The sequence below is a fragment of the Oryzias latipes genome, chromosome 11 (genome assembly GCF_002234675.1).
Source record: "Oryzias latipes chromosome 11, ASM223467v1".
NCBI lineage: Eukaryota > Metazoa > Chordata > Actinopteri > Beloniformes > Adrianichthyidae > Oryzias > Oryzias latipes.
In genome coordinates this window covers 24,340,636-24,366,976 of record NC_019869.2, presented here as the reverse complement: position 1 = coordinate 24,366,976, position 26,341 = coordinate 24,340,636, and the positions used below count along the sequence as shown (strand labels likewise).

General features: G+C 41.8%; 1 protein-coding gene and 1 long non-coding RNA gene across 3 annotated transcripts in view; one reads left to right on the top strand and one right to left on the bottom strand.

Moving 5' to 3' along the window:
* The window catches only part of kcnk9 (potassium two pore domain channel subfamily K member 9), a 57,856-nt gene extending 36,332 nt beyond the window's left edge, over nt 1-21,524 (bottom strand). The window contains exon 1 of the mRNA XM_004074249.4: nt 20,186-21,524. Within this exon, the coding sequence (XP_004074297.2) occupies nt 20,186-20,786 (601 nt within the window). The 5' untranslated portion in view covers nt 20,787-21,524. The remainder of the gene's footprint in view (nt 1-20,185) is intronic.
* On the top strand, nt 20,303-22,213 carry LOC110015987. Of its 2 annotated transcripts, none has more exons than XR_002291244.1 (2): nt 20,303-20,414; nt 21,533-22,213. It is a non-coding gene; the product is annotated as an uncharacterized LOC110015987 (long non-coding RNA). The 2 variants fall into 2 exon arrangements; XR_002291245.1 differs by lacking the exon at nt 20,303-20,414 and adding an exon at nt 21,072-21,170.
* Nucleotides 22,214-26,341: the final 4,128 nt, after the last annotated feature.

The following is a 26,341-nucleotide window of genomic DNA, read 5'->3' as shown; positions in this document are numbered from 1 at the left end:
CTAACCTTCAGAGACAAATTAAACTTATCTGGATGTGGTTTTTGATGAGGTTGTTTTTTTCATTCTAAAAACAGAAACAAGTCATAATCAGTTTTTTTATTTCTCCGTCAAGCAGATTATCTGCTGGGCACACTTAAATAAAAGAAACAATTCTAATCGTTTGAGTTATTTTGTCATAAAAGTTATGCCTACACTGCAAAAATGATTCCCCCATTGGCAGATTGTCTTTAATTAATCAAAAAAGGGGTATGAAAAATGGTCTTATTGCAAATTCTTATTGGTTAAATTCTATAAAGCATCCAACCCATTGTTTTCCTTTTTCTCTTTCTTTCTTTCTTTCTTTCTTTCTTTCTTTATTATAGTATCTTCTGCCATTTTTGGGCGCTCAACTCTTTCTACAATTTTTCAGCCTCCATTATTCAACTATTCAAATGTTCAGCTCTTTTAGCTTTTTCCAGCTATGACTTTTGGTCCTTCAAATCCTTGAATGTTTCAAGATATTCCAGGATTTTTGCCTCCATTGAAATACATGGATCCCTGGTGCAGAAGCTCGATAGTTCAAGACCTGGCGCTGGTATTTTTCACAAAAATATATTTTTTGCTATTGTGCTGTTTTCACTTTCTTTTATCCCTTGTGCTATCCTAGGCACTTTAACATTGGGAGTTGGGTCATCTAGACCAGTGTTTTTCAACCTTTATTGAGCCACGGCACACTTTAACCTTGACAAAAATCCCGCGGCACACCAGCATCCCAAAAAAAAAAAAAAAAAAAGCAGAAACTCATAGTCTGTTTTGATCTACCGCCCCCCCCCCCCCCCCCCCGGCAATCTGACGTGCATTTTTGTGATAATTGTGGCAGAAAAAGCAGGAAGTTGCAGATGTTTTTCTAAAAGATGTAATAAAAGTTAAGTTACATACAAACTGTATGTTCGTTGTGTTTTGAAGACGCTGTCCCTTTAAGCCAATGCATCATGGGAGATGTAGTGTGAAAACTGCGATAAAACGGCAGAAAGACTCGCGTCTCTGAGCTTCATGGTTTTGTTCACTTGTTCCACGGTCTGATACCGGATTCTGTGGAAAGCTACACCGCTAAAGACGAGCTTTAGCTGGTATTTTTGTTGGAACTGACTGAGTTATGAGCTAAATTGGAACAAGGAAGTGGAGACTTTAACCACTTCTGATTGGTCAGACTGATGACATGTGATTAAGCCTTCAAGAATGATTGGTGGAGTCGTGGAGACAGTAAAAGCTGCGGGACTTTTCCTTACACAGTTATAGCTGCAGCTATTTTGCGTTACCGTCATTCTTATCAAAATGTCTTTAATAGAATCAAATAAACACAAAGAAAAAAGTATTTTATGATCGTTTATATTCCTAACTACTCAGTGTTTTATCAGGACCTGTTTGGATGAACAAAGAGCTGATTTCCTGGAGATGGGAAATGCTTTTAGATCAGTTAATGAGGGCAATTTTCCACGGCACACTGGACCATCTCCCACGGCACACTAGTGTGCCGCGGCACACTGGTTGAAAAACACTGATCTAGACCCACTAGACAGTGCTCTGAACCTTCATTCTTCAATGATTTGTGATCTTCACTGGTGTCCATGGATTACATGAAATCTTTTCACCTTTATCCACCTTTGTCATGGTAGGGAGAACACGTCAGTGGAAGGGTGGGGTCATCTAAGATAGCACAAGGGTTAAAGACAACTTTGATAATTTTTTTATTTATTTTTTTATTTTTATTATTTTACAATTATTGCCCTTTAAGTTTCATTTTCATTCAGCAATACAGCATTCAAGCCTGCATTTCTTTCTGGAAATGAAGCTCCTTCTAGTTAAAAAAAATAATTATTTTCACTGAGACATGTTTTCCCCAACAAGATTAGTTTGCTGGTGAAAAACTTCCTGGACAAGATCATTTTCCTTGCAAGACAGAAAACAAGGCAGTTTTTCTTGAAACCAGTCTTTTTATTTGCTTAAGATTCAGTTTTTGCAGTGGTTACTTCCAAAATAAAAGCTTTTACAATATATTCTTAATTTCTGAAATTCTTTCCCGCTGTTTTTGAAGGATCCTTCTAAGATGAAATAAGCTGCAGGAGCTGAGTAGAGGGGCGTTCAACCCTGCTTTGTCATTTTAACGGGCATTTTTGGGGGGTGGGGGTTGTTAAATAAGATGAAAAATAGAATAAAACTGTTGAAAAAGAGAAACTGTCCCTTTAAGACTGGAGTCCTTGATATGTGTCTTTTAGACTAATAATATCTGGTGTCATGTGTTTTTTCAGGGCGAAGCCACGGGTCCAAACTGTGCGGAACACTGGGTCCTCGTGTGCAGTTTACCCTCGGAGCAGTAAAAACAGACCAGCCGGCTCCACAGCCAGCGACTACCACAGAGATCATCAGCTCCATGGGAACACATCGCCATCGATCAGTGTGGAGACCTCCATCAAGCTCCCAGTGGGACTCTCCAGCAAAGGGAAAATAATCTACTCGGCACAAAGTGCAGCCGGCATGAGTGACTCCGATCATTTTTCAATAAGCAGTCAGACAGTACATTTACAACTTCACCTCTTCAGAAGAAAGAGAAGGAACGAACTGGAAAAGTGATGAGGAGTTCCAGCTGAACAGCAAAGTGTTAAAGCAACAAGACTGATTTGATCTAACAAAGTGGGAACATGGAGATAAAATCTCAAGTGAGCGAACGGCCGGGCTCTCCATTAATCATTGACAGAACATGGATACATCCAGCTGATGTAACACCAGTGCTGATGGGATGATAGCAGAGGAGCCGTCCTTTATTAACATCAGCTTTCTTTGTTTTGATCGATGAAGGACTCTTCATCAAACTAAAAGAATGCAATCCCAGTGCAAATACTAAATGTGAGAATGACTTCTATTATGGAATGGAAGAAGTCTTTTTGGTGATTGCAAATAATCTATGTCAATATGGTGTTGCGTAACACGTAAAGGCTGACCTGGAAATGACTCGTAGGGATCTTCAAAGAACTCTTTTGAGGTGATCAAGATGAGATTGTCTTTGTCCAACAAGATCATCTGTGAAATACTTCCATGTTAAAAAAAAAATCAGCAGAACTTCAGTTTGCTTCACCATTTAATGATGCTAAAATAAGAGCACCATTGAACGTCCTTATTGACAGCTCTCACCAGTCAGCATTTTGCTGCTTACAAACGAGCACAGAGAAATCAGACCAGCACAGCTGGTAGGATGGAGGAGCATCGCCGCCCTGCAGGAAAAGCAAAAGGCGAAAATTTCCATAAGTGATGCTGAACATCTAGTCCTCCAATCAGTCCCTGTCAGGATGCAGAGCAGATGGACTCTGTGTAGAAGCACTCCAGCCCACCTCACTCAACCACACAACTACCACACACTGATACATCGCACACGCTTTGAGGACCTCACGTCACGAGTCCTCTTCAGATCAGACTCTGTGATTCAACAAGAGAATGACAGCAGAGGACCGACAGAGGGAAGCTTTCAGGAGCCTTTGGTCTGCATGAAAGATCAGATCTGCTTTTACTGTACTGGAAAATCCCTTACAGATGTCTTCTGGATGAGACATTGTCATATGTAGCCTGTCCTAAGGTCACACTATAAGGCTGAGATTGTGTATGGGCTTCATTTGTGGGGGGACACAAGTCCAGTGCTGTAAATGCAAACACCTGACGACAGGAAGGTAAAGCTTTGTTACCAAGTCAGTGACTCCATCTCTCGCAGGTGTAAGCAAAGTGGGAAAAACATCAAACACAGTGAAATTAAACAGTGGACATCACCTTTAACCTTTGAGGACAGCAACTAATTTAAACTTTTGGAAATATTTTCCCCATTCCAGTTCAGTTCAGGTCATTTACAAAGCACCAGTACACAGCTCAGGGCGTCTCAAGGTGCATCACAAAAGGCAGGAATCATCACAGCTCCATGCAGCTGTTATTATCCAGATCAGTCCTGATAATCCCAATATACCTGACAGTTTTAACTCTATTTTGATGATAGTGTAACCCTTGTGCTATCCTAGGCACTTTGACATTGGGAGTAGGATCATCTGGACCCACTAGACAGTACTCTGAAGCTTTTTTCTTCAATCAAATCAAATCAAACTTTATTTATAAAATAGCGCTTCTCATGCATTTGGTGCAGCTCGACACGCTTTGACATTTAAAACAGAAAACACACAATACTACAGTAAAAACCCAACCCACCCTTCACCCTTCCCTCCATTAAAACATATGACCCATGGCCCCCACATACAAAGAATGATGACTATGTAACTTTAAATAAATAAATAAGCAAACAAACAAGTATGGCTTGGCTCTGCTGTGAGGAAACAGTATTTGGGAATCCTTTCATACCAGGAGCCAGCCCGGCCATGGGAGCATCGCCACAGCCCCCACCCAGACTGGGACAACACTGGGGTCCACTTCACAGCCGTGAAGCTGCAAAGTTAGACCCCAGCTGCCCCAGCAAGGGCAACAACTGCAGCAACAACCGCTGACCAAGCCGGCTAGCCCTGGAGGAAAAGATCCCTACAAGAAACACTGGGGCTAAAATCATGATAAGATACTAAAATTAAAGACATAAGATTGAGAATAAGATGCATAAAATGAAAATACATACATAAAATAGCATATACTAAAACTAATAGAATAAATTAGCAGTTAAACTCAACTAAAATAAAATTTGTGATTTTCACTGGTGTCCATGTAATATTTCCACCATTATCCACCTTTGTCATGGTAGGGAGAACACGTCAAAGTAAGGGTGGGGTCATCTAAGATAGCACAAGGGTTAAATAAGGACCAACATCTATAGACCTTTGTCTCAATTGCAGTTTTTTAGGTTCTCTGAGGGATATTACTTTCAAAGATCTCACAGTAAAAGAAAAAAGAAAAACCCAGAACTCAGAGGTCCATTGTTCCGTTCCAGGGAGTTAAATCTGGACCTGAATGCAACACGTCAATCCAGCGTGGTGAATTCCTCTGTGCATCAAGTAGCTGCTGTCTTACTGCTCTGAGGGGGGCTCTACTGTAGTGTTTGTGCACAGAAACACAGAAACACAGATGGAGGGGGGGGGGGGGGGGGGGGGGGGGGTTATGTGGAGGCTTCTCTGGTTTCAGGCAAGGGAGAATAAGACCAAGACTCCCAGGGGCTCCTAGAAATTGAAATACAACTTTTGAAATCCTTTTTAATGTTTTTACTCTTGCTCTCTAAAATAATTAAAACAAACATAAAAACACTTAATAAACAACTCTGGCAATGAGGTAATCAAAAAGAAAAAAGTATTACTCCAAAGAAAACTGTATAAAAATTTAACTTTATGTGGACAAATGTAACACTTTCTCCAAACTTTCTCTTTAATGCAAAGCAGAATATTTCAAAAATAAAAAAACGAACCTGATCCCAAATGAACGCAGCAGATAGCACCTATTAAATTACAATGAATTTACCATGAATGACTATATAAGGGTTAACGAATGCAAACAGCAGCATTTAAATGTTGGTTGAAAATTGATTAAAGGGGTTATAAAATAAACTGCACCCACTGCTGCATGGCATAAACATCATTTGGTAACACTACCTTATTTAACCACCCATCACACTAAAACCACACTTCTGGAGCAGCTTAGTTCACTTTATACTTTCAGAGATCGCCTCAGCCAATCAGCTTTCACATAGTCGCACAAGTGGTGTGGCAGAGATTTTTTTCGCTGGATGCCTTTTTCCAACACAACCCTGTATTTTATCTGGGCTGGGGACTAGCACAGGAGGACCCAGACTAGATAGATAAGCATTAGTGCGAAGCGTCTTGCCCAAGGACCCGCACTGGATGAAGCTCATGGTGACCCTGGTTTCCCACGTGCCGGTCCTGCAGTTCACCAACTGAGCTTTCCAGCCTCTTACTTCTTCAGCATCTTGATAAACCCCCCCAAAAGTTGGATTCCCTTTTTCTAAGCAGCAAACGCTCTTATGCCACGTCCACACCGAGCACCCGCTGAACGCAGGTTCTGAAAGAAACCTTTAGCATACGTTGTTCACACTAGACCTACTTGATACTAGCACATGTACCTATACAGTTGGAGAAGTCTTGATGTGAGATGTTTCAGCAGTAAAAATCTGGTGAATCTTCCTCCAAGCTTTTTTTTAACAGCTCCATTCTGATATATAAAAGACTTGCGTCATAGGATTCCAACCGGGCACAATCAGGAATTAGTCATTTCTCCTTTGTGGTCAATTTTCAAACAGTTAAAACTTCCACATTTTAAAAAGGACGCCACCCAAAGTCCCTGATTGGTCAAAGTTCAACTAGTTTAACTTTTAGTGTGCGTTCAATTGCCACGGTTTATGTACGTAGAGCCTGAAAATGGACTTAAGACCCTTCATGACGACATGTGAATGCAAGAGTTTTGAACGCAGAAGCCCAAAACGTACGCGTTTATAGACTTTTTATTGAAAGCGATGCTTGAACGTGTGTTTCCATGGCTGGTGTGGACGTAGCATCACATATTTCTGCCACCAAACCCTTCAGGGGAAATGTGTTACCTAAAAAAACTTCTCATCAGAGTAATAGAAGATCAACTGTTACAAAGACACAAAACACAAAACCCCTGGTTTTTTAACTTTAGGTACTGTTTATCATACTATAATAACATTATGGCTTGATATTTAGCTGAGAAAACATGTTTATTAAAAAGTTCGTTGTGCTAAACATCAGACAGGCAGATGAACTAAACCTGCAGATTTAAAAAAACATATATCATTTACTGTAAAATCAATTTTAGAATTCTTCCCTGACTTGCTTCTATGTTAAATAGCATGACATGAACCAATAGGAAATCACTTTTCTGTTATTTACAGAGGGTATCGTTTCAAACATTTAGAAAACTTTTGATCCTTTTTTTTGTCACTTTGCTGTGAAATCCAGTAAAACTATTCGGTTATTTCATATAAACAGGTTTCAGTTTTAAGCCGTCAGGCCAGATGCCTGCAAATCCCTACAACAAAATAACTGGCACATTATTGTTTCCTCTTTTTCAAATGAACAAAACTGCAAACATTAAAAGGTCTGCATGTCACATGACAGTATGTCATCTGTTGGGGTATTTCTCAGTCTCAGTACAGTATTATGGTTTATAAAGTCTATGATATAAAGACTGATGTCGCAGTAGGCTGGTGTGGCTGAACAAATCTCTTTGTATTTAAAGCCTTTAATAAATGCAGCAGTAAGTCAATCTTCACATACTTTATTGTTATTTTGTTTACTCAGACAAAATAATTAAACCTATTTCCAAATTAGTCTTGTCCTTTTGGCTTTTTAATGTTTTGATGTTGATTTTTTTTATGCAGTGTTTTAGTGTTCATGTTTATCCATGTCATCGCCTTCTTTTGTTACGTTTAGTCTCAGACGTTTGCATTAGAGGAATGGGGTTTTTCACTGTGGGTGGGTATGTCCAAAAACAAAAAACAGATTCTTTGGCTCTGCTTGTTTGCTTTTTTACCTAAAGCAGGGGTGTCAAAGAAAAAAAAAGCAGGGGTGTCAGACTCCAGGTGTCCTGTAGGTTTTTCAGAAACCCTGCCTTATCTGCTGTTGATTACCTGCATCCGGTGCTCTTTGCTAATAAGAAGCTACAATGGCAGATTAGTTACCTGTAGGACACTAGCCTTCGAGGCCTGGAGTTTAACACCTGTGTCCTAAACCACAGTGTTCATCTGCAAACAGAGAGCTTGAAAACTGCCTTCATATCAGCTTTAAACAGAAGGCTCTCATGGCCTCACGTTCTATCTTTATTTTTCTTCAGTCAGTCAGCAGATGCTTTTTGCAAAGCCAACAACTGCTTTCTTATAACTTAGGACAACGTGAGGTTAAGCCAGGGATTCGACTTGTTAACTCACCCCCCCACACCCCCACCCAATTTCATGTTCTGAAATCAGAACTAATGAAGGTTTCATGTTTGAGTAAAGCAGTAATTGAGTTGTGCATCTGACAGCCATGAGGGGAATCTTTGTGAAGATGTTGTTTCTGCTATAAACACACAGAAGCCCAGTCCTGCATCTTGGTATGTTGCTGTACTGCAGCTGCATAATGTGATCAGACACTGATCTAACTTATCTGCCTGTGCAGCGCCTGAGCCCATGAGCCTGAGCAGTAACTCATGTCCAGCTGTCAGGTCTGCTGTCAGCCTTTAAACACCCATCTCCTATGGGGGAGTGTGAGGCCAGCCCTTGGTTAGATATTTGGGTTTGCCAGTTCTTGGTTAAAGGGCAGACCAGAAAGGAAAGAACCGGCTATTTTTTTTTGTCCTGTTCAACAGCTGGGCAAACAGATGAGAGCTGAGGGCCTCTTGTGTTGGACATATTTTACTTTAACAAGAGGGGTTATTAATCTTCTGACAAACCAGAGGTATGTCTGAGTAAACCCCTTTTGGAATCGAGGCCAAACTTTATTCATTTTAGTCATATTTGAAAATGTTTTGTGTTGGACTGGACAGAAAAGGAAAGAGGGGAAGAAGAGAGAGGGATGTTAGCCCACATTCACACTGCAGGGCTTAACGCTCAATTCCAATTTTTTGAAAAAATCCGATTTTTTTGCAAGGCTCTTCACATTTACATTTAAATGCGAATTTTTGTGATCTTCTGTTTGACCGTGAAATGACCCAGAATTGACCCGCATGCGCAAGAGTACAACGGTGAACGACATCACTCATTGTTTGCGGAAGTAGCTAACGTCAACAATGGATGTCAACAACAGTGTTGTCAACAACGGAGCTCTTTTTGCATTAAGAAATTTACTTTCACAAAGGAGCCAGCACAATTACAATCTTTTAGAAAATTTTAAGAAGGCATTGGAGCCGGGATCGTCTGTACCCACTGTTGTGGAATGAGGATGTTTATGTGCTGCGGCCGCCCGAGCGCGTGCATGTTGTGTTTTAAGGAGGAAGGAGAACGATAATAAAAGAAGGTTTCCCCCGGAATAAATGCTATGGACTCTTTATTAACCCGGTCTGGAGAATCTAAGGGTCCGAACGGGGAAATGAACCCCGGAGGAGGATCTGCCTTGGGTCCCCGCGCTTCTGACCACGGTCGGAAAGGGGAAAAAAAAGTCATTGCGGGAATGGGAAAGGTTCAACACCACGCTCAGCCATTTCGCTGGAAATATTTTCAAAAACCGCCCGGTTGCAATGAGAGCCCTGGAGTTTGGCCTGAATAGAGCTGTCACCCTAAATATGAATCCAGTCGGTGACCTCGCTTCCCTTCCACTGACTGGTCTGAGCAGCATCGTCCACCATGGTTGATGTTTATGTTCTTGTTTCCGCCTACTTCACAACACAGGATTATGACTTTTATAGTGTCTCAATGACGTACGGGTCGGATTCATGTGGCCTGGCCGGTCAGACGGAGGTCGCATTTCAAAAGATCGGATACGTTTCGGACTCAGGACCACATAACCAAGTGGCCTGGGTCGGATTTGAAAAGATCGTATCTGTGTCGTTCAGACTGTCATGAAAAGATCAGATACAGGTCGCATAGGGGCAAAGAAATCGGAATTGGGTCGTTTCAGCCTGCAGTGTGAACGTAGCCTTAGAGTGGGGGGACAGGGGGGTGATTATAGAAGGGGGGGGGGGGGGGGGTAAAACCATGAAGCAGCATAAAGCACCAAATTTTTGGATGGTTATAATCATTACGGTGAGGTTCAGATGTAGTACAAGTCTATAAGGGCGGGGCCTGTCCACACACACACTCATCTGCCACAAACATGCCTGTTTGTTCCAAAAATGTTCACATCAACAAGTACACAACACAAATAGTGTTCACACACGCATACTTATGCATTCAAACCAACTAATGTGAAATATTTCATTCAATCACACAAACTATTAGTGCAAAGGTGAGCTAACACCTGTGCTCATGTGAGTGTTAATGTTCCTCTAAAATCTCTTATATTTTCTCACATGCTACATTCTATATCTTTCTATCACTGAGATATACAGAAAACTTGTTTTTGTAGCATAATTCAATTCAACTTTATTTGTATAGCACTTTTCCTGCACCTCAATGTGCTTCCCATAATAAAATAGATATAAGATAGAAAATTGCACTTAAAATAGTAAACATAGTAAAAATGATACTACAAATAATAATAATAATAATACATAAAAACACATAAAAAACCCAACACATACACATCCCACCAGTACAATCAATAAAAAATTGTAGTTTCTCTCTAAGATCCCTCTCTCTTCTTCCCTTCTTTCCTTTTCCGTCCGGTCCAACACAAAAGATTTTCAAACATGATTGAAATTAATAAAGTTTGGCCTCGATTACAAAAGGGGTTTATTCAGACATACCTCTGGTTTATCAGGAGATTCATAACCCCTCTTGTTAAAGTAAAATATGTCCAACACAAGAGGCCCTCAGCTCTCATCTTTCTGCCCAGTTTAAAAAAAGTTTAAAAAAATAAATAAATAAATAAAATATTAAGTAGTACTATGTATTCCTGTATAACTTTTTTTAATGTCTTTTTAACTATTTTGTCTGTCTCACTGTATACCAAACACTAAACATTAGTTTATTGATAGATTTTCATCAACAAATACTTGTTTTTATGTCTTGCTAGCACCATTTTTAAATTGTTCTCGTCAAGTTTCTTGAAAAATTTTCCCTGCATCTGATCTCTACATGTCTATGGTATATCCTCATGTTGATATTTCCAGGCATTTGGCAGGGATGACTTTCACCTTTTAAGCTGCCTTTAGTCTCCCGGCAACACGTCTCAGAGTGCTCGGTAAAGACAGGTATATATAGACAGAGGCTGCTTTTCTGCTTTGGAGCAGAGTCTCACCCATAACACTGTCCACGTGTTTTCATCGCTAAGTATCACATTTGGAACAATTAATCATGAGGAATAAATAGCAGCAGGCTGGGGGGCAGTGTCGCGCTGCGTTCTGCTCGTGGTTCTGCAGGTAGGATGGATTTGAGGATGGGCTCGGGCAGAGAGAAACCGAGGGTTTGCTTTGTTGTCAGGCGGTTGTTCTGCACAGGACAGATTCTTCATATCGGAATATTAAAGTGAAGTGTGGAGCTGACATTTGATCTCCCCCACTCAAAGAACCGATTGCAGTAAGTGTACACAGGTGAAGAAACAAGAAGCTCATCTGTAATGCTAAGTGTCTGAAATGACCCGCTGATCTTCATGCGCTGCGATGCACGAACCCTGCTCGCATTGCTGAGTCGGGGAGGTGGACTGAAGCACACACAGATGGCCCAGCAGATCCTGTGGGTGTCATTCGGGGGGGTTGGAACATTTGTCTTTACAAACTGCAATGACTGAGAAGCCTTTTTCCATGAAACTGCTGGTGTGTAGATGACCACAAGAGAAAAGCTGCCTAATGAGCCTGGATTGAGTTCTGAGTGTTAGAAACGCTTTCTGTGAAACAAAACAAAACAAAAACAAACTGCATTTTACGAAAAGGAAATCTTAAAAATATAGTTTAACATTAAACCGGTCTGTGACATGGGAAAAGTTGGAGGCCCTTTGATGTAGAATAAACTTCTGTTCTTCTCCTGACATGATTATTATGCTTCTGATAGGCTGGTCAAAGCAGCGCACCAACTGGGTGACGCTGATTGGTCGACTTGTTGAGAAGCGAAAATATTGTACTTGTAACTTGAGTTTGGTCCCTGTAGATCAATCCGTGTGCTTGTATGTTCACGTGATATTTCACACAAGGACAAAGGATATATAGATAAAGATATAGATTTACATATAGATGATATTATGACACTCCCAGGGATAGTTGCTACCATTCATCTTTCATTCATTGATATCAGCTCACAATCTTCACCAGTTTCACCTGTTAACTTTCATCACTCCTGCTGATGTAAGAGCTTCCAACAGGATTGCTCGCTGAAGGCCGAGCTCCTGCTGCTTCACCTCCTTCTCCAGCTCCTCCCACTATGAATTCATTCAGGAGGGTTTACTTCTGGTGTTCCCTCAGCAGCTCCAGAGAGCTTCAGGACTGTCAACAAACATTCTAAATGAATGTACGGAGCATAAATCTGAGTATAGCTCCCAGCATCCTGTTGTGTGCTGCAGCAGCATCCATACACTCAGCTCACATGATGAGGCACATTTTCATTATCACAAAAAAAAGGTTTCATTAATTTGTAAAGGTGCTTTTTGTGCATGTTTTAAAATAATAAAAAATACCATGACATTTACCAAAGTTCTCCTGGGATTCTAGACATCAACACTGTTTCTGTCCCACTGTGTGAATTTGTTTGTGTGTGTGTGGTTTGTTTTTTAAATGTTTGTGTCTGCATGTGTATATTAGTGTTTGTGCCAGTGTACATGTTTTTTTTTTGTGTGTATCTAAGTAAGTCTTCCTGTGTGTGTGTTTTTTTTTACGTCTGTGTGTGTACGTGTGTGTCATCATCGGTGACATCAACTGTTATGACGTCATTGTTAAAAGTTGATGTAGAAGACACAAAACCTCAGATTCAGATGCATTTTTGCACACAGGTTTCAACTGTCACAAAGAGCCAAGTACCAAGTCTTCTTGTCAAGAAGTACCTTCGGTTACAAAGAACCTTTGACGTCAAACTTTGATCAGAAGCCTCAATAAATCGTACCATGGAACCGTTGACACGTCGAAAAAACTCTAAAGAATATCTAACTGAGCAATTATGCATCTGTTGTGGAGAAAAGGCCAACTTCTGAGTTTGTGTTTCAATCTTCCTGTCCTAAAATACAAGACACTTTCATGGACTGGGATGACATAAAAGAAGACTACGATTACTCTGCCCTTTCTGATGATAGTGATGAGGAATTTCCTGAGACTCCAGAAATTACACAACCAAATATACAGCAAATACAACTGAGACATTATCAAGGTTGAAGTTTACTCAGTCTAAAGAGTTACCAAAGCCTTACACTAAAACAAAGCCCCAATGATTCCAGTCACAGCTCGTACAGGTGGACACAGGCTGTCTGCAGGTGAAACAACAGACAAATCTGTCCAGGGCACAGAGGTGGCATCTTTAATCTTGGCAAACAGCCAGCACTGCGTTTTATTGTTTCTGGCAGTCAACATACTGGGTGAAGTCAAGGAGGGCGGCAGAGATTGGGGCTTGGTTACGGTTTCCAGATACTATTAGAAGGGACTGTAGATGTGCTGTTTGTAGCTGAGAGAATGTGTTGGAGACTTCTTCCCATGCTGCTTTACCATCTGCAGAGGGTAGGATGGAAACGGTCAACAAGATAACGTGAAAACTCCAGATAGTGTGGACAAACGCTGAGCGCTGACAGTTCATTGGCTGTGGTGAAGCTCTGCTCCGTAACGGTGACGTGTCACAGGTTACAGCATCTGTCATCAACGTGCAGTTGAAACCAGAGGTTTACATACACCACATAAAAACACGTGCTTTTTTTTCTTACTGTCAGAGATGAAATAAAAGTAAACTTTTACTGTTTTAGGCCAAGTACAATTAACAAAATTATTTCTATTTGCTAAATGTCAGAATAATAAGACTAGCATTTTTTAGACCATTTTTTATTACTTTTCTCAAAGTCAAAAGTTTAAATACATTTCATTAGTATTTGGTGCTATTGCCTTTAAACTGCAGTACTTGGGTCAAACCTCTTGGATTTCCTTCTACAAGCCTCTCACAGGATTTGGTAGGAATTTTGGCCCATTCCTCCTGACAGAACTGGTGGAAGTGAGCCAAGTTTGTGGGTCGCCTTGCATGTACACCCCTTTTCAGCTCCAACCGTAAATAGGTTAATAGGATTTAGATCCGGGCTCTGTGATGGCCGCTCTATGTATGTATGGGATGTACACCAGTTCCTCCAGCAGCAAAAAAGAACACAACATGATGCTACCACCCCTATGTTTTACAGTTGGGATGGTGTTCCGAGGCCTTTGTTTCCTCCAAACATAACGATGATCATTGTGGCCAAACAGGACAAGTCTCCAAAAATTAAAGTCTATCCTTGTGTGCATTTGCAAACTTCAATCTGACTTTTCTATGATTCTTTTGGAGTAATGGCTTCTTCCTGGCAGAGTAGCCTTTTAACCCATGTCTGTACAGCACTTGTTTCACTGTTGATGATGACACATCCTCACCACCTTCAGCCAGGATCTTCACAACATCTTTTGCCTTTGTCCTTGGGTTGTTCTGGACACTTTGGAGCAAAGTACGTTCATCTCTGCAGCACCCGTCTTCTTTCGGAGCGATGCGATCGCTGGACATTCACATGGTGTTTAGACTTGCGTACAATGGTCTGAACAGATGAACGTGGCACCATCAGGCATCTGGAAATTACACCCAAGGATAAACCAGACTTGTGCAAATCCACAATTGTCTTCATCTTGACTGATTTCTTTTGACTGTCCCGTGATGTTTTAGAAAAAAAAAAGTGTTTCAAAATTGCTGTAATATTTATCCACAGGTGTGTTTCTAATTAGCTCAAATGCTGTTAGTAAATGTATCAGAAGCTTCCAAGAGATGACATCATCATCTGGGGTTTCCCAAATTGTTTAAAAGCATAGTGATCTGAGCGTGTGCAAACTTTTGACTTTGATAAAAGTAATAAAAAATGTCTATAAAAAACCTTTGTCTTATTATTCTGACATTTAGGAAATACATTACAGGCTAAAAGTTTGGACACACCTTCTCATTCAAAGAGTTTTCTTTATTCTCATGACTATGAAAATTGTAGCTCACTGAAGGCATCAAAGGTGAATTAACACATGTAGAATTATAAAGATAACAATAAAGTGTAAAACAACTGAAAATATGTCATATTGTAGGTTCTTCAAGTAGCCACCTTTTGCTTTGATCACTGCTTTGCACATTCTTGGCATTCTCTTGATAAGCCTCAAGAGGTAATCACCTGAAACGGTCTTCCAACAGTCTTGAAGGAGTTCCCAGAGATGCTTAGCACTTGTTGGTCCTTTTTGCCTTCACTCTGCGGTCCAGCTCACCCCAAACCATCTGGATTGGGTTCAGGTCAAGTGACTGTGGAGGCCAGGTCATCTGGCGCAGCCCTCAATTTTTAACTGAGTTTTCCGACTTCCTATCGACTGTTTTAAATTCTGATCAAACTATAATGTTAGGGGACTTTAATATTCATGTTGATGACCCCAGTGACTGCCTAAGAAAGGCCTTTGCAGCTTTATTAGATGATGTTGGTTTCACCCAAAGTGTGAATGAACCCACTCACTGTCATAAGCACACCCTGGACCTTGTTTTAACCCATGGTATAGAGATCAGCCAGCTGAGTGTCCTTCATCATAACCTCATCATTTTTTGATCACTTTCTGATTACTTTCCAGCTTAGTTTAGAACATGCTACTGCACCAGAGAATAAGAAACAGCTTAGAAAAACCTTATCTAACCGTTCTGTGTCTGAGTTTAAACTCACAGTTCAACCAATATTTAGTGACATTCTGAGAAAATACTCTGAGACCAGCTCCCATAGCATCAGTCCTAGTATAAATGACCACTTTGTTAATGATGCCTTACAAGCCCTCAGGACTACACTCGATGTTGTTGCCCCCCTTGAAACCTAAGTTCGTTAGACAAAACCGAGTAGCACCGTGGTTTAACGCTGAAACTCGTTCTCTTAAACAAGAAACCCGTAAGTTGGAAAGAGAATGGCGCCGCTCCGGTTCAGAGCAGTCTCTGGATATCTGGAAACATAGCCTATTAAATTATAAAAAAAAAGCTCTGCGTAGAGCTAGAAGCCAGTACTATTCAACCTTAATATCAGAGAATGGAAACAATCCAAGATTTCTTTTTAGCACTATTGCTAGATTAACTCGCAGTCAGAGCTCAGTAGAACCACATGTTCCTGTTTCTCTCAGCTCTGATGATTTTCTTACATTTTTTGATAGTCAAATCTCAAATATTAGACATAAGTTAAATCAAGTTATTCCTACTATCAGCCCAGAACAGGCTGAAGCGGTAGAAATGGAGGCATCCATAGAAACCTCTGTAACATTAGACTGCTTCACTATTGTGGATCAAGTGAAAATAACATCAATTATTACGTCCTCCAAATCCTCGACGTGTCTGTTAGACCCAATTCCCACTAGACTTTTTAAAGAAACTTTTCCCCTAATTAATGATCCCATATTAACAATGATAAATGCCTCTCTGGAAACGGGTTACGTGTCACAGTCTTTTAAATATGCAGTTGTTAAACCTCTTCTGAAAAAGCCCAGTTTGGATCCTAGCATCTTGGCCAACTATAGACCGATATCAAACCTGCCCTTTTTTTCTAAAATCCTAGAAAGAGTTGTAGTTAAGCAGCTTTACTGCCACCTACAGGACAACAGCCACTTTGAAGACTTTCAGTCGGGGTTTAGACCTCACCACAGTACGGAAACTGCACTAGTTAGAGTCTCTAATGACTTGTTATTGGCCTCAGAAAAGGGACTACTTTCTTTTCTGGTCCTGTTGGACCTCAGTGCAGCCTTTGACACTATCGACCACGGTATTTTACTCCATAGATTAGAGCAGGACATAGGGATCAGAGGATCTGCTCTCCAGTGGTTTAAATCCTATCTGTCCGATAGGTATCAGTTCGTTAATGTAAATGGCCATTCCTCTCAGTGCACTTGAGTTAACTATGGAGTCCCACAGGGCTCAGTTTCAGGACCCATCCTGTTTACGCTTTATATGCTACCCCTAGGAAACATAATCAGGAAACACAGCATTAATTTTCATTGTTATGCCGACGATACGCAGTTGTATTTATCCATGAAGCCTGACCAGAATGACCAGATAGAGAAACTGAACGCCTGCATCAGTGACATCAAGACCTGGATGACAATTAATTACCTCCTCTTGAACCCAGAAAAAACTGAGGTCATTATACTTGGTCCTAAAAACCTCAGAGATGCTCTGTCTGCTCAGATAGTCTCCCTGGATGGCATAAGTATAGCCCCCAATTCCACAGTTAGAAACCTTGGGGTTTTACTTGACCAGGACTTATCATTTAAGGCTCATATATCTCAGGCGTGTAGAACTGCATTTTTTCACCTGCGGAATATTGCTAAGATCAGAAATATACTTTCTAAGAGTGATGCTAAAAAACTCATCCATGCATTTGTTACGTCGAGGCTGGATTACTGTAACTCCTTGTTAGCAGCGTGTCCTAAGAGTTCCTTAAGAAGTCTCCAGCTTGTTCAGAACGCAGCAGCTAGATTGTTAGCTGGAACTAGCAGAAGAGATCACATCACTCCTGTGTTAGTTTCACTTCACTGGCTCCCAGTTGATTCTAGAATCAAGTTTAAAATCCTCCTGTTAACCTATAAGGCCTTACATGGTATGGCCCGATACTATATCAAAGACCTCATAGTGCCTTACCACCCAAACAGAACACTTTGCTCAGACCAGCCTGTCTGGCACCAACAACCATTTAAAGTCACTTCAATCACCTTTCTTCCTTTTTCTGATGCTCACAGCAGATCGTCTGGACCATGTCTAAATGCATTAAGCTACTGCCATGTGATTGGCTGATTGTGTTAACAAGTATTCGGACAGGTGTGCCTGTGTGTGTGTGTGTGCGTGTGTGAGTGTGTGTGTGTGCGTGTTGTTTCATTATCTCTGCTGCATTTTTATTTCATACAAATATCTTTTTACTTTCAGCAGCAGAATCCAACTGACAGTTTGTTGAAGTTTTCCTCTGAGTTGCATTACTGAGATAGAAGACACAGTTGTGAGTCTGTTACTGTCAGTGTTTAGAGCTGCGCCTCAGTCAAATGCTGCACAGCTTAAAGACAGGCGGCAGACTCAAATTTAACCTGGAAACTCTCCTCTTCAACAGGTTGGAGAGTTGACTGAAGTGAGTCCACAGAGAGATGACAGAGCTTCTGAACATGATTGTATCCAGCAAGCTTTCCTGGGACTTTCCCATCTTCTCTGTCATCTGTGATCTACTTCAGATTCTGTGATTCCAGGTTTGGTGTTTCTGGTTCATTTTTTACAGAAATGGTTCAAACGTTTAGCCTGAATTTGATATTTGTCATGAAAGAAACAAAAAAGGCTTGAATTCAATCTGATTTGATGCAGGAATACTGACAGGTGAAACCTTTCTTGTTAGAAATATTTTAAATAGTGGGCTCTATGTAAAATATTAGTAATAGTGTTCTAAACCAGCTCCTTTCCTTAAAGGGCCCACACAGAACCTTTGTACCTGTGCTGCTTAGTGCAGCATAAGTAAACTTGACTGGAGGGCATTTCAAGAGAAGTTCTGGGAAAGGTCTGTTACCAGACTTTCAAAATAAAGTGATAACTCAGAAAAGTGGCCTGCTGAATCTGCCCCCCCCCCCCCCCCCCACACACACACACACACACACACACCTCTATATGACCTCTGTAAAAATCTGTTACTTGTCTTCTGTGTGATGGAAGGAACTCATAACAAAAGTAATGTGATACAGTCCCATGTAACCTTTTGTACAGTGCCTTTCTAAAGACTTAGTAAAAAAAAAAAAAAAGTGTTTAATGACTTTTACAGCAGACTGATGAGACAAAACCATAGAAAGCGTGAAGCAAATTAAAACCACAAAACTTGGTCCCCTGAAGCCTTTTAGTCATTTTCAGCTAAATGAGACCAATGTCCAGTTAAATAAGTGTTCCTAGTGATAGAGTTTTGACCTATTTTTTTTAAAAGAGCCAATGTCTGTCTTGTCTGTTGACGAATGCAGTCGTTTTAACCAGCTTTCCTTAACTAACATTTTGTTTAGTTTGTTTGAGGCTCACAGGTCTCAGCTTCTCTGTGTTGTTGTTTTGTTTTTTGGTAACTTTTTTTCTAAGTAAAAAGAATGGTAAACGGTGCATACTTCTATAGCCCCTTATATGTTGCTTTAGGGCCCAAAGCACTTCACACACATTCAAACACACACATTCACACACTGAAGGCGGCTCTGCTGCAGAGCACTGGCACCAACCTCTAACCATCAGGAGCATTTGGGGGGTTCAGTGTCTTGACCCAGAAAACACTTTGAGACATGGGGCTTAGGGGGGTATCAAACCTGCAATGTTCCAATCAGAAGTCGACCGCTTTACCTCTGCACCACGGCCACTTATAAATAACACATAATTTATTTTACATTTTTAATTTAAAGTGAATTTTTGACTAATAAAGTAATATTATTAATTTATGCAAAAGATCTGTATGATTCATGACTAAAGCTGAGGCTTCTCATCCAGTTCTACTTCCTGTCATTTCACTGTAAAATCAATAATATTATCAATAGTTGGTATTAAACCAAATCGTCGTCATTTAAATGCTAAAATCCTCTGATGTGCTTTGGTCCTTTGAGATATTTCTACCCGTTTGGCAAATAGAGTGAAGGAAAAGTAACAAAAGATTCATAAAAGACATCGCAATTCTGAGACAGTTATATTGCAATGTTACTAAATACTTTAAGTAATCTGGAATAAATTACAATTCAGAAGTAACTTACAGAATCCTTAAAAAGAAAGCCTTTTTTTCTCACACACAGGATACATTCTCTGGGTATTCACTTTTTCTCAACAAAATCCTTTAATTTTCATATTTTCATTGTTTTTTTGTTTGTTTTTTTACATTTTCTTTTCAGGTGAGTACCAGGTCAAACGCTTAAAGAGTTCTGTGCCCCACGGAACTGAATCTGTCTGAAGTTGAACGGAGAGAAGAACTGTAGAAGTCTGCACCAGTTTCTCAGCAAAGCAACAGCTTCCGCCGTCAGTCACGTATGATACATGCTCTGCACTGAACTGCTCTGAAGTTCAGAGGATCTTTGAAAACCACTAAGTAGCATAAATGCGGAAGAACACAAACAACATAGAAAGACGCGGCGTTTGTAAACATGCGTAAAGTGATCCTCAGGTGGAGGCGTGACGTCAGGGCGCGCGCTGTCCCTTCAGCACCACGCGCCGCTGCGCTCACGCACCGCTGCAGCTCTGCGTGTTTTCCACACAGGTGTATGATTTTACACGACCTGACTCAACTGAATTCCACGCTCTGTCACGCGGATGCGCCCTGGCAGCTGCGCGCAGCTGCAACATGTTGCTGAAAACTTTAAATAAGGGCTCGAACACCCGGAACCTCTGCGCTTTGCGTGGAACAGACATCCGTCCCAAAAGTGTTGCGCTGCAGATTTTTTGCAGACTCACCGATGGTTGTGATAACCGTGATGGCAAAGTAAAAGGAGCCCGCGAATTTCCACTGCACCCCGGCTCTGTGGGGCTCGGCCTCCATGATGATGCTCTCCAGTTTGCGGTAGTCATCCTCGCTGATGTTATATTTCCCCTGAAGACGCCTCTCCTCCGCCTCCAGCTGCTCCTTTTCACGCATTTCAAAGTCGGACTCCAGGGCGTCAAAGACGGCGGCCCCCACGAGCAGGTACGTGAACGTGCAGACGATCAGGGACAGGGTCCGCACATTCTGTCTCTTCATGGCCAACAGGAACCGACGACCAAGGGGCTCATGTCCCCTCGGGTTCCCAGGAAAGGCGCAGCAGGCGTGGAGGAAACCGTGCGGGCAGCGCCTGGAGGCAGCGGTGGAGCAGAAAGGCGCGCTCTGGGGGGCGCGGATGCCGGGTTCAGCGCACCTGCCCCCTGCCTTGTACTGATCCCGGTGACAGGTCCCCGGATCCTGCTCCTGGTTCACCGAGAGACACAGAAGACTGCTGGATCGCCTGGACCAGGAGCCCTGCAGCCGAGAGACCCTGCGCAAGACCTGCCCAAACCAAGTCCTCCCTGTGCGCAGTGCCATCAACAAGCTGCTGCCAAGATCGCCGGTCGGTCTCTTCTCTCCTCAAAGCGTAGAAAGTGAGAAAGAGGCGCTGGGAGATAAGTATCCTCTTCTGCCTTCTGTCCCTGAGGCTCCTCTCTAACTTTGAGAGGCTGATTCAGATGTCCTGCACCTGCGCATCCTTCCCCTGGTCTGGAAGTTTCAGCGCAACAGCAACCTGTTCATCGTAGCCCCACCGGCACGAAGGCTGTTCAGGAGCCATTCTGCGCCTAAAGCCAGGAGGAAAGCATCTCTACTGTCCGAGAAGTCCACCAATCTTCCTCGCTAGGAACAACCATCTTGGAGAGAAATGTGCCGAGTCGCCCACGAGGAGGGGAGGGTCACGGGGTTGCGGAGAGGCTCTGTGTGAGTGGCAAAAAGAGGCTTTCCCCCCGCTTCTTTCTTTCTTTATTCCGGAATCAGTCTATAGTGAGCGCTAAAAATACTCCAGGATCAATTGTGATCCACAACAGGTTCCTGCGCAAACAAGTTTCCTCTGAGAGCTGAGGGTGCGCGGAGGCTGTGGATGAAGGCAAGCGCGCTTCGGAGCACAAAGGCGGGAGCGTGCGCGCAGAGTCCGCAGAGGCTGTCAGGGTTCATTGCGCTTTCCAGAACTCCTCATCCCAGATGATCACCTTGAATCATGAGAAAAAAGATCTGCCCTCTTCTTTGCCTTCGGGGACTCCTTAATTATTCACGCTTGGCACCAAATTGTTTCCCTTTTTCAGGTTCCATGCGCTCCAGACAGACACCGTGCGGGGGGGCGGCTCTCCTTCCGCCTGTCAGCGTGTCACGACTCCGCGGAGCTCCGGCATGAGTTCACCTGCTGCTGTAAGCCTTCCTCCCCACGCAGCGGGGCTGCGCCCCTCCCCGAACTCCCACTATGACCACTCCTCCTCACGGAGCTTCACCAGCTCAGATGATGGGCTTTCTATGGAGCCCCGTCCGCGGTGCTGAAGAGACGCAGTGAAGCTTTACCCAGACTTAAAAAAAACTTTTAAACAAATGACTTTAGTCTGAGAGCTGAACACATTTTTTTAAAATCCTTTCTGGCTCCATGAAGAGCTCTGTTAGAGATGTTTCTCTTGTTCAGCTTCAGATCTTTGCTGTTCTTCTGCTGAAGCTTTGAACTGACAAAACTAAGCTGTAAATGTAAAAAAACAGCAACAAATGCAACAGAAAACGTTTTCAGGTAGAGAACTGAGTCATAATCTTTGTTTTTCACGTGGGTTTTCAAAAAACTCATGTCTTTACATTTGTAATTTCCTAAATAACCGTACATTTTATTTGCTTCCCCTCACATTCATGGTTTTAGACATGTTTAACATGAATATTTATGCCTAAGCTTAAACAAGCCCGAGGAGTGTTGTAAAATACCTATAAAAAGAAATGAAGGTTTACTTTTTTAATTAACAGAATGTGTGAGTTTGTATGGTTTCACACTAACACAAAGACGCACTCTGATAATAATTGGTGTTTTTAATGATGGACAACACATAGAAAGAAAATTAAGCTTAAAATTTCAAGTTTTACCTTCTAATTCTAATGGTTAATCATTATTAATTTATTTTCCTTATTCAAATTGTTCTGCGATTTGAATGTACAAAGCTTGCAGGTGTGATGTAGGTGGTACAATCAGTGGGCTACAGTCTGCCTGCTCTGCTCCATTCTGATTCATCCACTGTCAGAAAAATAGATCCATGAACGTCTTTGTTTTCCTCGTCTGAGCTGGAATCTGGATCTAAACTGTACGGCTGGATAGATCTGATATTGATCACCATTTTTGTTGCACCAGTAATGATAGGTTGTATGTGTAAGGGGCTGTAAGATAGAGGGAGGGAGGGAGTGAGGGCAGATGATGGGAAGTGAGGGAAGGCTTACTCCGCCCCAGCAGTACCGGGGCGGAGAACTTCTAAAGAACTGTCGCTCTATAGAAACTATGTTAGAAAACAACACAGTTTTTTTATTCATAATTACACATCCTAATTATAAGACCACTGGAAACACTTTGATAATAGATCAAAAGATGATCAGAATGGGACTTTAGTAATAATAATAATAATAATCTATAACCTCAAGAAGTCTGACTTTCTGTATGAAGCAGAAACTCCAGGATTTTTGATCAAATAAAAGACATCCAGTTGCAGCTGCATGAAGGTTTCAAAGTACTGAGTTCCTGATTTGCTGGTTTGCCAAACGCTTAAAGGCACATGAGGGATTTTTATTCTGGAAGCTCCACAACAAGCTGCATGATGTCAGACAGGAGGGTTGGGTGAACTCTGCAGCCTCCGGCTCTCTGACACACTCGCCAAGAAAAGACCAACGTCTCACCTGTCAGCGGAGTCCAGATCAAGCTATGGCGCAGGTGGTTCACCTGGCTTCTGCTGGAGCTCCTATCAGACGTTCTGATGATGGAGATCATCTGTCCTCAGATGTAAACTGTCAGCAGAGATGAAAGGAGAAGATCCTAAAGGCTTCTATGAGCAGAACCAACAGTTAGTTCTTCAGCTTTTTCTGGACGGTGGTTTGGCTCAAACACATACAGGAGTTTCCTCATCATCTTCACATCTTTTATTAGAGCTTTTCAAGATGAATGGATGACTTCAAGTGAAGAAACATTTATCAACATATTGAATGAAAAACAACATAATGAGTGTTTTAAACAATCTGATTCCTATCAAGAACCCCTTTATGACTGACTTAATTTGCAGTTATATAAAAAATATTCTTCAGTGCTCTTTCCGTTTGAGGTGAAGTTAAATTGAATGGAGTTCTGGATTTTATATGATGTTGGATTTAGCGGCGAATGGCAAGAAGGGGTTAACATTCACACAGACATAAATCCTGTTTGTCACACATAAAAATTGTCATTCTGCTCCGTCACACTTTTTAAAAATGATCTTTTCTAATGTTGTTGATGCTTTTGCTGTGAGTTAAACACATTTTTTCTCATGTTTGCAGCCTCTGTCCTTCATAAATGGAGTAGACAATGATTAAGGCTCAATCATTTCCCAGATCATCAACTCCCCACCACCATGCTCCAGAAATGACAGCAGGTGGATTCTGTCACCCAGATTTTCTTTTTTGCCCTCAGTGTGTCTCATTTTTCAACAGATTTCTGGAACAGCTGAATTGTGACACATTTATTTATTTTTAGATAACGTCAATTCAATTCAATTCAATTTTATTTGTATAGCCCAAAATCACAACAACAGTCGTCTCGATGGGCTTTGAAGTAAAACATGAACTCAAAAGGATCATGAATACAAAGAGCGCAATAGTAAAATACTAAAATGAACTAACAAACTGACTAAGCTATACTGGCATCCCTGCCCTTAGACCCCCCTTCGCGGTAAGGAAAAACTCCCAAAAAAACCGGATTCCGGAAAAAACGAAGAAACCTCAGGGGTGCCCACATGAAGGAGGGATCCTCCCCCAGGACGGACAGGCGATTTACCAGAACTCTTAGAGAAGAACTAACTTATCTAACCCTACAACTACATATATAAAGTCCAGCAGACGAGCCTCATCCAGCTGTGGTTGTGGGGACAGTCAAAGGCGCGAGTCGAGCCGGAGACAGGAACCACAGCCAGGTGTAGGAGCAGGAGCAGAGACGAGGTACTCGGTCAGGTACAGAGCAGAGACGAGCCAGAGATGAGCCAGAGGCAGGATCCACAGCCAGGTGTAGGAGCACGAGCAAAGGCGAGGTAAACGGTCAGGAGCTGGAGCACGGATGAACCAACTGGAGTCTGGAAGCACTCCCACTCCCCAGGAGGGGAGAGGAAAAGAGGGACAATACATGAATCGCACTGCACCAAACAGAGGCATGGAGAACTAAATGATGAATAATGATCAAGAATGGAGAAGAGAGGAAGGGTAGAAGTAGAAAAGAAAAGAGGACAGAACCCCAGTGCACCATAGTTACCCCAGCTTCAACTTCTAGCAGCCTTTTAAAGGAAAAAGTTATTAAGTTTCATTTAAACAAATTAACATTAAGTTAAATAATCTCTGAATACTAACTAGTCTGACAATAAGCCTGTCCAAAGAGGAATGTTTTCAGTCTAGCTTTGAATGTAGAAACTGAGTCGGCCTCTCTTACATGAGCTGGGAGTTTATTCCATAAGACAGGGGCTTGATGACTAAAGGCTCTACCTCCAACCGTACTTTTACTAATTCTAGGAACCACAAGCAGTCCTGCATTTTGCGAGCGAAGTGTTCTCATTGGATGGTAAGGGACTATGAGGTCCTTAATATAGGACGGGGCCATTCCATGTAAGGCCTTATAGGTTAACAGGAGGATCTTGAACTTGATTCTGGAATCAACTGGGAGCCAGTGAAGTGAAACTAACACAGGAGTGATGTGATCTCTTCTGCTAGATCTAGCAGCTGCGTTCTGAACAAGCTGGAGACTTCTTAAGGAACTCTTAGGACACGCTGCTAACAAAGAGTTACAGTAATCCAGCCTCGACGTAACAAATGCATGGATGAGTTTTTCAGCATCACTCTTAGAAAGTATATTTCTGATCTTAGCAATATTCCGCAGGTGAAAAAAGGCAGTTCTACATGCCTGAGATATGTGAGCCTTAAATGATAAATCCTGGTCAAATTAAACCCCAAGGTTTCTAACTGTGGAATTGGGGGCTATACTTATGCCATCCAGGGAGAATATCTGAGCAGACAGAGCATCTCTGAGGTTTTTAGGACCTAGTATAATGACCTCAGTTTTTTCTGGGTTCAAGAGGAGGTAATTAATTGTCATCCAGGTCTTGATGTCACTGATGCAGGCGTTCAGTTTCTCTATCTGGTCATTCTGGTCAGGCTTCATGGATAAATACAACTGCGTGTCGTCGGCATAACAATGAAAATTAATGCTGTGTTTCCTGATTATGTTTCCTAGGGGTAGCATATAAAGCATAAACAGGATGGGTCCTGAAACTGAGCCCTGTGGGACTCCATAGTTGACTCGAGTGCACTGAGACGAATGGCCATTTACATTAACGAACTGATACCTATCGGACAGATAGGATTTAAACCACTGGAGAGCAGATCCTCTGATCCCTATGTCCTGCTCTAATCTATGGAGTAAAATACTGTGGTCGATAGTGTCAAAGGCTGCACTGAGGTCCAACAGGACCAGAATAGAAAGTAGTCCCTTTTCTGAGGCAAATAACAAGTCATTAGAGACTCTAACTAGTGCAGTTTCCGTACTGTGGTGAGGTCTAAACCCCGACTGAAAGTCTTCAAAGTGGCTGTTGTCCTGTAGGTGGCAGTAAAGCTGCTTAACTACAACTCTTTCTAGGATTTTAGAAATAAAGGGCAGGTTTGATATCGGTCTATAGTTGGCCAAGATGCTAGGATCCAAACTGGGCTTTTTCAGAAGAGGTTTAACAACTGCATATTTAAAAGACTGTGGCACGTAACCCGTTTCCAGAGAGGCATTTATCATTGTTAATATGGGATCATTAATTAGGGGAAAAGTTTCTTTAAAAAGTCTAGTGGGAATTGGGTCTAACAGACACGTTGAGGATTTGGAGGAC